The sequence below is a fragment of the Jatropha curcas genome, chromosome 5 (assembly GCF_041381405.1).
Source record: "Jatropha curcas cultivar XTBG-Jc1 chromosome 5, XTBG_Jcur_1.0, whole genome shotgun sequence".
In the NCBI taxonomy this organism is placed as follows: Eukaryota; Viridiplantae; Streptophyta; class Magnoliopsida; order Malpighiales; family Euphorbiaceae; genus Jatropha; species Jatropha curcas.
Genome location: NC_143155.1, coordinates 26,081,787 through 26,095,872, shown reverse-complemented (window position 1 = coordinate 26,095,872; position 14,086 = coordinate 26,081,787). Strand labels below are relative to the sequence as shown.

At 34.2% G+C, this 14,086-nt stretch overlaps 2 protein-coding genes across 3 annotated transcripts; both read right to left on the bottom strand.

The window, feature by feature from the left end:
* Nucleotides 1-3,772: 3,772 nt before the first annotated feature.
* Nucleotides 3,773-11,339, bottom strand: PEX6 (peroxin 6). 2 transcript variants are annotated; one of them, XM_012227308.4, is made up of 16 exons: nucleotides 10,787-11,329; nucleotides 9,635-10,270; nucleotides 9,300-9,543; nucleotides 9,013-9,154; nucleotides 8,540-8,723; nucleotides 8,020-8,208; nucleotides 7,148-7,432; nucleotides 6,870-6,941; nucleotides 6,085-6,171; nucleotides 5,841-5,963; nucleotides 5,622-5,732; nucleotides 5,092-5,130; nucleotides 4,873-4,994; nucleotides 4,639-4,783; nucleotides 4,320-4,400; nucleotides 3,773-4,157 (listed from the first exon to the last, which is right to left on the bottom strand). In XM_012227308.4, exons 1-16 carry the CDS (start codon nucleotides 11,066-11,068, stop codon nucleotides 4,068-4,070), a joined length of 2,832 nt encoding a protein of 943 aa, XP_012082698.1. In that variant the 5' UTR covers nucleotides 11,069-11,329; the 3' UTR covers nucleotides 3,773-4,067. The 2 variants fall into 2 exon arrangements, with proteins under 2 accessions (XP_012082698.1, XP_089577889.1); XM_089721763.1 differs by lacking the exons at nucleotides 3,773-4,157; nucleotides 4,320-4,400; nucleotides 4,639-4,783 and having other exon boundaries at nucleotides 4,901-4,994; nucleotides 5,092-5,133; nucleotides 10,787-11,339.
* Nucleotides 11,340-12,256: 917 nt separating this feature from the next.
* LOC105642472 (Mitochondrial transcription termination factor family protein) lies at nucleotides 12,257-13,805 on the bottom strand. Its single transcript, XM_012227307.4, has one exon. It carries the CDS (start codon nucleotides 13,712-13,714, stop codon nucleotides 12,512-12,514), a length of 1,203 nt encoding a protein of 400 aa, XP_012082697.1. The 5' UTR covers nucleotides 13,715-13,805; the 3' UTR covers nucleotides 12,257-12,511.
* Nucleotides 13,806-14,086: the final 281 nt, after the last annotated feature.

Here is a 14,086-nt window from a genome sequence, read left to right as displayed (position 1 = left end):
ATCCAACATGTTAAATCTTACCCGACATCATTTTCTTCGTTGTTTCTTTCTTTAAAAGTTAATAATTTAAATATATTTATTTAGGTATTTGGATGGATAATTCCAAATCCTCAATTGGAATTCCTTTCAATAATTATGGAAATTCTATAAATAAAAGTGAGTTACCGTTCTGTTTGGTAAGAAAAATAACTCTACCAAACCAAAACCATCTCCTTTGTTTGACCCAAACAAACACCTATATTTTCTGACCAAAATGCCCTTTTGTTTGTGTGGCTATGATTGATAGGAGGACAAGGCAAATTTGTTTTGCTTTTAAGATTATTTTTGTCAACTTCAAGGTTTATTAGGACAAAAAATAAAATCCAAAGAGTTGGTTTCTTCTTCGTCTTATTGAGAATTAATTAAGGTTTAATGTTGTGAATATTTACATGGAATATTTTTATTTAATTTTTAATATCTATAGGAGTTATTTTTTTAATTAAATATCACGTGTAATTTTAATATTATGCATAACATTAATCCATGATATCATATTATTAAAAAAGCAATTGATAATGACATAAATTGTTTATTTTGGAGTAATAAAATGTAAATTAGTCAAAATAAAATTTGAATTTCGGTTTTTGTATGAGAAGAATTTGTCACTCAAATATATTCTTTTTGTTCCATTAAATTTGATAATTTCTAACTTTTTTTTAAAATTTATATGAAACTTTTAGAAAATTAAAGTAGCATTTAATTAATTTATTATAATTTTACTCTTATTTAGATTTATTATTATTATTTTTCAATTAAATAAACATTAATTAAATGATAATATAGTCAATTATCCTTTTTTTTTTCTAGAATTAAGGTGACACGGTGATTTTCTTAATTTTTATAAAAAGATAAAAATTTTAAAACTTAACAGATCCAAGAACTCATACCAATAATAATTGTATTAATTCAACACTCCCTCCGTCCCAAAAATAAGTCTTTTAAGATTTTACACATGGATTAAGGGAACAATTACATGGGTTAAGGGAACAATTTATTTGATCAAATTACTTTTTAACTCAAAACCAAATATCATTTATGAAAATAATTATTGTGTTAAATATAAATAAGGGTAAAATTAAAAAAATTTATTTATTATTCTTTAAAATATTCAAAACGTGTTATATTTTGAGATAAAATAATTACTCTAAAGCGACTTATATTCTAAGACGGAGAGAATATATATTTTAAATTTAGTACTCTAAAAATTTATTTTCAAATAAATCGAGGGTATAGGATTTTCACCAAAATTATTATCACAGTTGACAATAAGATTAGCATTTAATTTAAATTTAGTTGCAGAATATTTTGTATTAATTATTCCATCAAATCTGAGTTGATGACTAATTGCAACACGTGGAGTATATATGTATGTATGCATGTATATTTGCTTGTTTAAAACAAGACTTAAAAAAGGTCAAAAAGGATATTTGGGATGATGATTATGATATCGGCGTGAGTGAGTTAACACCTTATCCATTATTCAATGCTAATCACAGCCCTGACTTCCTTTGTGGAATTACAGAAAAGTCCCTCCCACCAAAACACGTCACTTTACAGTAACTGTTCAACTTTAATTACTTGTTTAATTAAACAAAGTAATGTATTATAGCAAAATTAAGATGATTAGGAAGCTCTTGCATTATTTTAATTTTGCTCTAATATATTTGTAATTATTCTGACATTATTGAATAGAAAAATGGATAAAGTTCCCTAAATATAATATATAAAATATAAAATAAATCATATCTATTGAGTAAGTGTTTAAATTTCATTCTAATGAATAGATAGGATAATATGGAATTTTAAATGAAAAGGAATTCAACCAAAAAAGAAAATTAAAGGACTCAGTGGCCCACTTTTGCATTTGTAAGTTTGAATTAAAGAGCAATAATGCATTCTGATTTTTACCTTTCCTTTTTTTTTTTTTAAATGTCAGTATCATTAAAGCCATTATAACACTTCACTGGTACTATATGCATATTATTACACATATATGTACTAGCATGAATTTATTATTATAATTATTATTATTATTATATTTTTCTCCCAGTATTTTAAAGTATTTTTGAACATGATATTAATTCGATTTTGATGCTTGGAATTATATTTTTCTATAAATCGAATTATTGACCTTGTAAATTATAAACATTGCCCATTAATTATAATATCTCAAATCAAATTCCTATATATAATTAGATTTACGATGCTTTATATATTTTATGCAAAAAATCTTTTGGCACTTTAGGACACAATAAGTGCAATTTCATTAATCAAAATATTTAATGAATAAAGTAAAAGTTAATTTTTTTTAATGTACATGATTGAATTTATGAGAACGTGAGTAATAATTTGCAAATCCATTTTACTCAGATAGCCAGTCGTAAAATGTAAAATTTTTTGTTTTTTTAACAAAGCTAATAGAACGTAAAAATTTTTACTATTTTTCAGAAATCAAACATGTACTCGAATTAATTTCACTAATCACTTCAATCCGCGGTAATCTTTAAACTAAACTTTGTTACAAATTGGTAACAGTAAATTTTAATTGGATAGCTTTTTAATTTTTATTTTGAATAAATCGTGTGTTGGAAAAAAAAAATTAATTACCACCACATAAAATTTGTGTCGGGGTAAGAAGGAACATGTGGCCAATCAAATGATATGTGCATCTTTTGGCACTGAATTGGAAGTGGCAACAAAACTTTTGTAGTTGCTAATTACTCTTTTGACATTTTCCTTCTTCTAAACTTGTACTGCTACATATGTACACTCATCACTTGTCAACGTTATTATCAAGGAATTTTGTCATTTTATGTTACGTTCTTCAAAAATTATTTTACATGCCGAAATGGAATTTTTTTATTTCACAGTAAATAATATAATTTCTCAATTCATTTATTCATATTTTATTTAATTTCAAAAGATTCTAATTTTGCGAGCCTTAGAGGAAAGTAATATATTTTTTTTTTCTGTTAATAAGATTAAGAAAAGGCAAAAACATCAAAAAATGAAAAAAAATAAATAAATAGATAAAAGACTATGGTTTCTGTTAATTTATTAAACATAAACCATAAATCACATTAAATATTTGACAATTAATCAATTCCAATCCTGGAGTTATGCAACATTTAATTTAGAGTCTGAAATAAACAGAATAGCTGTTATGAATGTGTTTATTTGAAGTCAACTGTCATTACAGATATCTAATATTGTACAGCCGAAGGTTTCCTTCGTCCAGGAAGGATATACCTTTTCCTACAGGCAGAATATACTCTACCTATGCTCTTCAATTTAACCGTACATGCATTTCTTCATAGCGTAGATTCTCCAATATTCTTAATTATTCTTTCCTTTTTCTAATCTTTTAGTAACTAATAAAAAGCATTGACCATGTCACTGCTCTCTCTAACTCTACCTTTTAAGGTCTTCTGAAAAAGTTAATTATTCGTACTTTTATCTAATTTAATTTAATAGCAATGCCTAATAAAAATTTAATATAAAAAAAAATTACACAGAATTTTATAATTTTTATGTTTAATATTGTTATAAAATTTAATTTTATGAAATTCAATATAATTAGACGGTTAAAAGAATTAATCATCATTGGCCTCCGAGAATTGTCAATGTACGAAACTTTGGAAGGGCTTCGCATATAATTTTTTTTAATTGAATGATTTCAAGTCTATGATATAAAGAAAATATAAATATTTCAAATAGCCTGATGTCCATAATATTGACAAGAAAATGTGTTTATATGAATATCTGTAATTTAATTGCTTCAATCACCATGACACTCTAAATACCAAGTCACAGCTGTATTAAGCTACCACGTTGTATGCCAACCAGTAGTCCCACTAAAGATTTTACAGATCCTGGGCAATTAAAACACTAAGTATGGAGTTATTTTGTCGGTACATTGTGGTTCAATTTTATTGTATAAACCAAAATTTATTTTACTGGATAAATGGTTGCAGTTGCAGACCACTACTATTACATGATAAATAATCTTACTGCGACTCACCAACAACTCATTTTGAAGATCCTTCGAACTGATCCCGTAGCAACTCGTATTTCTTGAGTTCTGCCATGGAGAGGGAGGGAGACAGCTCCATCAAGACCTGTGTTAGGAGGCGGCATTCAGTTGTTACTTAATTGGAAACGTTTATGTAGATTTTTGAGTTGATTAGAGAAATAAAAAACTACTGCTACTACCACCACTAGAAACCATCATTGTCATCTTCTACTAAACGAAACTCATTATTCTACCATCAACTGCATACCTTCACAAAATCATCATATTCAACAATCACTGAGTCAGCTGCATGAACAGTTGAAGATGACTCTGAATCCGAACTCAAAACCTGTCCAGAAGAGAAAAGCATTAAAACTGCAAGCTTCTCTTTAGCCACACATCATTTCATCATAATGGTACAAGACTAAACAAAAGGAGTAAAAAAGAATTAAAATTATGCTGCTAGTCAAGAAGATAATGCACTTTGCCATGTTAAAGATCACACGATTGCTCATTACAGTCAGACAAACTGAACAGGTAGTAACCCAGTAACCATGCTTCCATCAAATGCATTGAAATTGACCCACCTTGCGCTTTGCAGCGTGAAACCAAGCATCTGCACATAAAGCATACATGTCTGCACCAGTGAAGTTTGGAGGGCATTTCTTTGCTATTGAGTAAAGCGAGACATCTTGATGCAATGTGAACTTACGGGTAAGTGCCTTAAGGACCCTAGGAAGTTCAGGAACGTGGGTGAGGTGAGAATGAAAAAGTACATGAAAAATTAGTAACAAATAGGTAAAAAATGTGAAGGCACTAACCGCTCCCTGTAAGATGCATCAGAATTAACTCCAACATACAGCAGTTTATCAAATCGGCCAGGCCGGAGGAGTGCTGGGTCAATTAGATCAGGTCGGTTGCTTGCCCCTATGATAAATAGGTCCTAAGAACCAGAGAGAATCAAGAGGCATTTTATATGTTAGAGAAACAGGAAGGGAAAAGAAAATCTATTCTACTAAAAGAGGCCAGTAGTACATTACTTGTGTAGAATCATTTAGGCCATCAATCTCTGCAAGCATCTACTGAGGAACAATTGCGACATTATGCAACCATTAGTCAAGTCATTGGAAATAATAATGGCTAAATACATAAATCCACCCCCTAAATTTATCTACTTTAACCTTATGGCACTCTTAACTTTGAGGGACATCTATTATACCCCCTAAAATTATAAATTTTAATAACATTATACACCTTTTCATACTAATAACAATAATTTTTAGGGTGTTTGGCTTTTATAGGCAAAATATTAATTTGATATATGATTAGGACAAGTTTTGGAACAATAGTTTTCACATTTTTAAACTATCTAATAAATGTTTAATTGATCTAATTTTGCAAGTTGAAATGTTCAACAAAATGATTTTGCAAGTTAAAGTGTTTAATAAGTTGAGTGTTCGATAGGTCAAAGAAGGCTCCATAAGGTTAAAATAACAAAGTTCAGCGGGGTGAATTTATTTATTTTGCCAAACAATAATCGTAAATTAAATGAATGCACATTTATCCCCACCTGAGAAACTACTCTGTCCATAACACCGCCAGAATCTCCTGAGGCACCCCGAGCTGGGGCGAGTGAATCAAGTTCATCAAAGAATATTACACATGGGCGTGCTGATCTTGCCTATAAAGAAGGCATTTTATGAAAAGTTTGCCAAAAAAAAGGGTTCTGAAACATAAGTCATGTATACATTTTAGAGGGAATTTATTCAAAAGGGAATAAAATTCTCACCTTCTGGAAAATGTCACGGACATTTTTCTCTGATTCTCCTATATACATGTTGATCAGTTCAGGCCCTTTTACACTTAGAAAATTTAAGGAACATTCTGTTGCAACAGCTTTTGCCAACAAAGTCTGAGATTCAAAACCAAAATAAGAAGAAAAAAGGTTCTGAAGTAACTTCTTTCTTTCAGATATTTAATGGGATATGAAAAAGTGAGAAAACGTCATAACAATTTGCTAGCTCAGAACTCACTTTTCCTGTTCCTGGAGGACCATATAGCAGAACACCAGAGCGCTTACGCAACCCAGATGAAAACAAATCCTTATGCAGGAGAGGTAACTGGAGATATGAAGAATGGGTATAATGAATTAGATCCAATAAGAGTACAAGTTAATCATTGCATATTGAAATCACAATTTCCTATAGGATTTTAACAGATTAAATGACATAGAAATATGTGCTGAATATATTAACCAAGAGATGATCAAACTAATATAATGCCCTAACCATTTTAAATTATGTTATATCTGAATGAACAAACAAGGACCCAATATTACTAACTAGCGGACTTCATTCCTTCATTCAGGTAATTTCTTCATCCCCATTACTCTTCAAGATTCCAGTTACAGAACATATATAGAAGATATATCAATTCCTATTTCATTCTTGTCAAAGCTGGCATTGAAGGGAACAAGGAAATCAAACATAAACAAATAAGAACACGATGTCCTAGTTTTAAAATTAGGCTGAAATTCTGCAGTATGTACAAGCAAAGAGAAAAACTGAGGAATGTGCTAATTAGAAATAATACAAAAAGCATGAATAACCAACTGGAAGTCAGCTTAACTCAAGGAGACAGATGAGAGGGTGTTTATTGGGTTGGTATTGGGGGTTTTGGGGGGGGGGGGGGGGTGTTTGTTTTGGTGGTGGTCGATACAGCAGGTGTTGCAGTCTATCCTGGTCTTATAAGCTAATATAGTTCAAAGATGCTCAAGTGCAATGTGAGTTTGAAACAAGTATAAGCAGAAGAGGCCCACCTGAACAGTATCCAAAATTGATTTCTTCACATCCTCAAGGCCACCAACATCTTCCCATTTTACATTAGGAACCTGTAGTAGAAAAGTTCAGACTTAAAAAATTGTCCACAATGAAACATTCCAAAGAAAGGATTACCATTAAAAGGCTGTACTTCACCATGTAAATAAAAGTTCTGCAAAATGAAAAGATAACACCCTTGCAGAATGCAACTCTCTGCTTGACATTTTTTGCAGTATGCAACATTATGGTTTTATGGACCATCCATGAGCTAACTAACCTTTGGAGTACCCAATGCCGAGGCATTCCTCTTCTTAGACCGCTCCAAGGCTTTAGGCAAATGTTCTTTCCCCAAAACCTGAGGTAAAGCTGTCCTTGGTTCATGGTTCTGTACTACTTTGTCTCCAAAAGAACTATCCATGTTCTTAACCTCAGGTTCACCAACATGAATATTGCCTTTCTGGATTAAGCTTGCACCAGCATCAGCAATTAATGCACACAAATCCCTGGGCATGAAACCTGAAGTCTGTCCAACAACGTTCTTCACAGTATCTTCTAGCCGAGTCTGCAAGAAGCAACTATCAAAACCCATCAGATTCAAAATCATGACTTGAGAAAAAAAAAAAAAAAATCATTTGTGACGTAGAACAAGATGCTACATTAATATGCATGTATCCTTATTGACCTGAATCATCGCAATAAAGCACATCTTCTACTCAGAGAACTCCTACTCACTTACTCATAGACATTGGAATAATCAACCAAGCTACTCAAATGGACAGACATTACAGTCCATGAAATGTCCTAATTTATTAAATTAACATGCCAAAAAACATATCAAAGATGTACAGTTTTGAATAATCACAACGAACACCCAGAACTGCAGAGTGTAGTCACAATGAATGCACATTTTGTATAAAGAAGAAACTAACTTTCGATTAACATTGCTTGAGACTAGTAGGACCACCAATGGCTTCTTATAGAAGAATAAAGTATTGAGTTCTATTGTTACAAATGGCCAAATGAAAGTATAGGAAAAATATAACCCAAGTTTTGATCCCACAGGTGAAGTCACCAAATTTATTTTTGAGTTACAGCGACTAATCATCAAAATTATGGAAAAGCAAAAGGAAATTTAATTTGTTGACATACATCAGAGAGGAGCTCAGAACCACTTTGCAGTAACTGGGACACCATTTCAACCCTTTGCTCTTCAGTGAGAGGACCCATACTTATTTCGTGGCTGAAGCAACGCCTTACAGTTGGTGGTAGACCCTCAGAACTCTCAGCTGCTGCAACTAGCAATACCTGATGCTTAATTTTTCCAGTATCCTTGATGGGCTGCAGCAATAAGATATAAGAGTAACCATCCCTGATAAAGCCTAACATTGCAAAGTTTTGTTGTTCAAGTAACTAGCGCATAATTCTTTTTTTTGCCCTCCTATGTAGGGAAATTGCATTAACATCTTAAAATTGTAAACTTCAGCAGTAATAGTGCTCGAGTGTGGAGACTACTATGAGTATTTTTACAATTTATCTAGGAGTATCCCAATACGTTTTAGAGGACAAAGAAAAGAAAGATGGACGGTTAGCCCAAAATTTTGTTCGTCTCTTTACCATAGTCATATTGAAAAGAAAAAAGAATGCTCCTACACCCAAAATTACATCTTACAAGATCACCATTTGATATTTCATCTGAGTAATTGTCATCATCTTCAGCAACTGGTTCGGTGAATTCCCTAATAACCGATGCAACTTCTGAGGTGAGACCAATTTGATCATTTGGTGAACCCTCATGCAACATCAAATTTCGAAAGACGTCAAAATGGCGGAGAAGAAGTATTGTGGGTGAATATCTGTCATCAGATCATGGCATGAGAAAAAAAAATTTCAAAGAGCAATGGCACATAAACATGGAATATTTACTCAACATGGAAACTGACAACAAATGATTTAACTTCTTCCCTTTCTTGATTCTTTTTATAGAGGATATTACGTGAAAAAAGCTAATGATGAAAGATTAAAACATGCAACAAGATGTCCTAATGATTTAGTACTGCCATCATATATCAAACTCAATTATGCCATAGCTTTAAAATCATGGAACGACTTGCATAAACCACAACCAACATTCAACTGCTTCACCTTTGAGCTGTGTTGAAAGCTTGAGCTAGTGCAACAGTTGTCCTTCTGTCAGAGGATGCCATAAGATTATGACAGCTGAATTCCACAACGTGAAGGCCTAAGCGACGAGAAATGTATCTAACTACAGTTCTCTTCCCACATCCTGCGAAAAGTCATAATCAAATAAGCTGTCTTTGGTAGTTAAATCTGCACTGCAGATCATGTTGTGTCATAATAAAAAGTCTTGTAAGAAGGGATTAAATGAAGAATAACGATGCTAACAGCAAAGTATAAAGCAAGAAGAAAACCTGCTGGACCATATAGGAGGACAGAAACTCTGAATTTTGAAGAGAGAGCTGAAGGGCACAAAGGTGGTGCAAGTATGGAGGCCAAGATTTTTATTGTGTCCCCTTGAAAAGGGGCAAAACCTTTGGGACCATCAATCAGCAGATCTGGAGGAAGAGCTGAAGGGGCATTCCCTCCAAGCACAAGGGCTGTTTGAGTGCAATTGACTCGAAGAATGGCTTCATCTGGTGGCTCCATAGCCATAACCTGAGGACACCAACCTTTGAATGAGAGCCTGGCATGCTACAACAATCCCTGAGCATTTGGTGCCACCAAGGAATAATTTATGAAAATTTACCTTGAAGTAGATAATATTATCACTTCTATTTTGTGACCTTTGGCTGCAAGGGATACAAATTTCTGATTTGCAATTCCAATGTATGAAGATATTGAAAACATCGCCTCTTGCTAGAAACCTATCAACTTCAAAGTAGCTGTGTAATGCCAAATCAATCATTTCTTGGCGAGCTTCAGCTTCAATTGATGAACTTCCTTTCAAAGATTCCAGAGTACCACATTCCGGAATCTTAACGAAAGAAACCCTCAAGTGTGAAGCATATTTTAGCACTTGAGACAAGGGTTTGAGCCCTACACTGATTAACGAACCATCGCTAACTTCTCTACAAGTCTCAGCATCCACATTAGGGTCAAAAAGAGATGCTAAAGTTTCATTCCCTTGGTGAACAAGTGATTTTAAACAAGATACATGCAAGTCAAGGTTAAAAGCTAATAGAGGAGAAAGATACGCAATTTCCCGGTCTAACAAAGGCATCTCATCCGAAGGAAGTTTATAAGAAGGAAAGACAAGCATCGTATGGGGTGAATTGGAAGTTGGTCCTTTAACACCAAATCTATGTTCATTATTTCTGGGAGGATCTAGAATGACAACTTGAGCAATCCTGTGCACCGTTGTCTCAATATTCATGATAAGCACCTGTGAGATTAGTGGGGGAGGAAAACAGAAAATAAGACATCGGGCTGTTGGGTTTTCAAGGAGAGTGGAAATATATATATATAATTTTTTAGCACACAAGAATATAAGATGTATTATGTTGCTGTGTAATTAAGCTCGTTCAGCATGGCAGTCTGCAGTCGGTAATTCAAATATTAACAATAGCAACAATTTACATTTCATTCTATGAACTTGAAAAGCGACCAACACCAACCTCTTTGAGGCCGATTTTTGTCTTTCCCATTGAAAAAAGAAGCAGGAAAAAATTTCAAAGCTAAAACAAAATTAATTGTGAATCCGCCATTTCGTCGATAACAACAAAAAGGAGGTTAATTTTGAAACATTTCCCGTTCAACTACAGCAAATAACGAGAGGAGTTCAATAGAGTGAATATTATATTATCTAAGGTCCCAGTGACAAAAATTCAGCATCAGAACTTTCCTATCAACCAAACAGCACCATTTAATAAAAAACACATTATAGTAAGGGAAAGCTTACCAGCGAACCAGAAGTAATTCCCAATCTCTTGAGAACAGCCGTCGAAAGACCGACCAAAGCAGAATCGTCAAGAGAAGTTAGTTTGAAGCCCGAAACTCCAATTTTATCCTTCGATAACCGGAGAATTCCTGCTGGTAACTTTAAACTTGGTGACACGTCATTTCCGGGAAGCCTATTTTCGCCGAGTCGATCCCGTTCACTAAGTTTGGACGAACTCAGTATGGAATCCACGAGGAATTTGGTCGAAGAAAGGACCAAAGGCTTTCTCCGTGTCTCCACCATTGAGCAAGCCTCAATCTAAAACCCTAAGCTTCTCTTGAAAGAGCCATAAACACACTAATGAAAATATGCATTCGAAGTGGGAGAAAGGCCAGCAACTCTTTGCGCTGCTACTGCAGTTGGATACAACTGCGAATAGCGCTAATCGATGCAAGCTAGATGTAAGTTGCGTTGGTCTTGCCAATACGGACCCCAAAATTTAACCGTTTTAACGTCAGCATCAAAATTTCTCTCGGGCCGGGTTCGGGTGTGATTCGAATGGCGCTGTTTGTGAACCACAGGGCATGCATGTCAATCAATCCCACATCGAAATATAAAAGGATAACAGGTTGTTTATAATTCGACTTGGATGCCGAATCGTCAGCCGGGCTCGGTAACGCGGGCCTCTGACTCATGTGAGGGCATTAAAGATAGTTCGGACGAATTGTGCCTCGTAATCTGGTGAGGCAAGTGGGCCCTTACTGGCTTGCCATTTCCTTGATGGGGTAGCATTGTTTGTTGTGTAGTATCCTACCGCCGGACTTGTCACGGTGGGTTCGATCTATGCAAGCTTGCAGCAAACGCAAGTCTTATGGCTGGCTTATCAGAGCAGCGGGTGTGCTCTCTCTCATGGATTGGACCAACAAGCCGGTACCTCATTGGATTCGCTTTGAGGCCCAATTTAGACGCTATCTTTTTAGCCCGAAGATTGTTACATAATCTCTCTCTTGCACTCGACATAAAACAACTTTTGTGGATTTTAATTCAACTTACAAAATTCTTTCATATTCGATCTCCGCTCATCAAATTAGATGAATTAAATTCTTATTAAATAATTTAAAAATGTAAACTAAATATTAAATTAATATTTCACATATATAAAAATTATGAACACTAAAAAGAAATATTATTGATAGTGTGAATAACTGTTTAAAATTATAAGATTCATAATTATAATTTTAGGGAGATAATAAATCTTTTTTTATGCCTTTTAAGTTTTCAGGCAAATTTACGTGTCATAACGTTTTTCCTCTTATAATTCATTTATGTATTATATGGTCAAAATCCAGATTTATATGAAATCATGTCAATAGCAGTGATTTTTTAAATTTCTTACAATAAGGTTTTGTCACTTTTACCCCCACCCAAAAAAAAAAAAAAAGCATATGCAAATATAGAGTGTAGTGGAGAAAGAACAACACAGAAAGCCAATTCAATAATCAAAGCACATAAAAAATCATTCACAATAGAACTACACTGAACAATCGGTGCTCTTAAAAACGTAGAAAATTGCCATTTGCAGAACAAAAATATAGGTGCTACCAGTTAGTTTTTAGATAACCCAGAACTCTCAACTATAAAATGAACTTTCTAGCTCGCTCAGAAAAAAAAAAAAAAAAAAAAAAAAAAAACAGAGAGATCGGTGTTAACCTTCTGCTTGATCTTACCAATTTTATACGCTTCAAATTATACTTCATCTGGGTTCACCTTTCCTTCATACACACGCGACAATTGAGGTACTTCCTCCTCAAATTTGGCCACAAACCGTTTCAAAAAATGCTTCTCCAATGGAAGCAATACACTAGATAAACTCAAATCGTCTTTTACCAATTCCTTAGATGCCAAAACTTTAATAACCCTACATCTAGGGATAATTCTCTTCTCTAAGCTGAAAAATAATAAACTTGGTGATTGAACAAACGCCTTCGAGGGCCAACCCATCTTATTCACCAAAAATTCCATTGCTTTCATGATTTTTTTCTCTGATAGCATCATGCAATTCGGGTGTTTTTTAAATGCTGCAAAAATATCATCGTGAGACCAACCCCACCTCCTATAAACCTCAAAACACCTGTTCCATAATGACCTATTGCCTTCACCGGAAATCGCATGCACAGCCAATACAAAAGTTGATTTCTCAACATCAAATCCCATTTCCTTAACCTCTTTTACACTGTTACTGAACTCCTCATGCCTCTGCATCACTGCCTCAGGGAAATGGGCGAGCAACAGTGAAATACAAGATTGTGGAACACCTAATTCTCTTAAAAGCATAATATTTGGTAAAAGAATCTTTGAATAGTCCTGTAGAAATATCCAAGTACTGCGCCTGAAAGCAGAAACAATCTTTTCATCAGAAAGCAATATACTTTTGAGGAAGTTATAAGAGGGTACTATTTGATTATTTAAGCTTCTAGTCAAAAGGGTCGGGTTTGATGAAAGAGTTCGTGCAAGGTCAGAGCTGGAAACCCCGATAGAGTGAAAGAATTCAATTTTGGGCAAAAGGGTATTCACAGGATCAGCTAAAAGGAGAGGAGGCCGTTTCTTGACAAGACTTGAGATCTGGGATTCGGAGAAACCGCTGTTTCGCAAAAGCGCAATAACAGAGTCTGGCTTTTCTGGAGATTGTAACTGTATTTTTTCTGAAGCTGAAATTGCAGCTTCCAAAGACAACCCGCATGAACGTACGAGGTATTGGACGGTGAAGGAGTCCTCATCGGTTGAGATTTTGGTGGCTATAGCTTTAGGAATTTGCTCGCTCCGAAGAGAGAGAAATTGGGTCTTTAGGACACACGAGGATCTGATTGAAAAGGGTTTTCTGGAAATGAATTGGAAGGAGAGTGCTTGACAGTACAATCGGAAAGCAGGGACAATCCGAGTGACTTCCATGATGGACTTTGGGGACAAGAAAGCTCGTGTTTGTATTGTGCTCGCGAGCGTTCGTTATATCTAAACCCTTCCATAACAAGGGTTTCTAGATTTGCTTGTGCAACTAATTGGGGATGAACACGAGAGTCGAGAAATGGGCCCGAGCCCATTCTGCCAGGCGACGTAATTCCTAAATGAGTGGTTGATTAGTTGAGTCTCAATAAACAACTGCTTTTTAAAATTTTTTTCAAGCAAGCAGCAAGTCTTGTTATTAAATGGCAACCAAAAAAACTTAGCCTCTGATAAATTCTTAAATTGACCATGTCCGAAAATTTATATTCTCGTCCTTAGTCAGAGCATGAGACTATCAAAATATATTGACGAACAAAGAGA

Coding starts and splice junctions, on each gene's coding strand:
- PEX6 (XM_012227308.4), bottom strand. CDS start 11,068: ATGGTGGAGACACGGAGAAAGCCTTTGGTCCTTTCTTCGACCAAATTC. Junction 4,995..5,091: donor GCCTAAATGATTCTACACAA/GTAATGTACTAC, acceptor TCTGGTTCTTAG/GACCTATTTATCATAGGGGC. Junction 4,784..4,872: donor GATGCATCTTACAGGGAGCG/GTTAGTGCCTTC, acceptor TGAACTTCCTAG/GGTCCTTAAGGCACTTACCC.
- LOC105642472 (XM_012227307.4), bottom strand. CDS start 13,714: ATGGAAGTCACTCGGATTGTCCCTGCTTTCCGATTGTACTGTCAAGCA.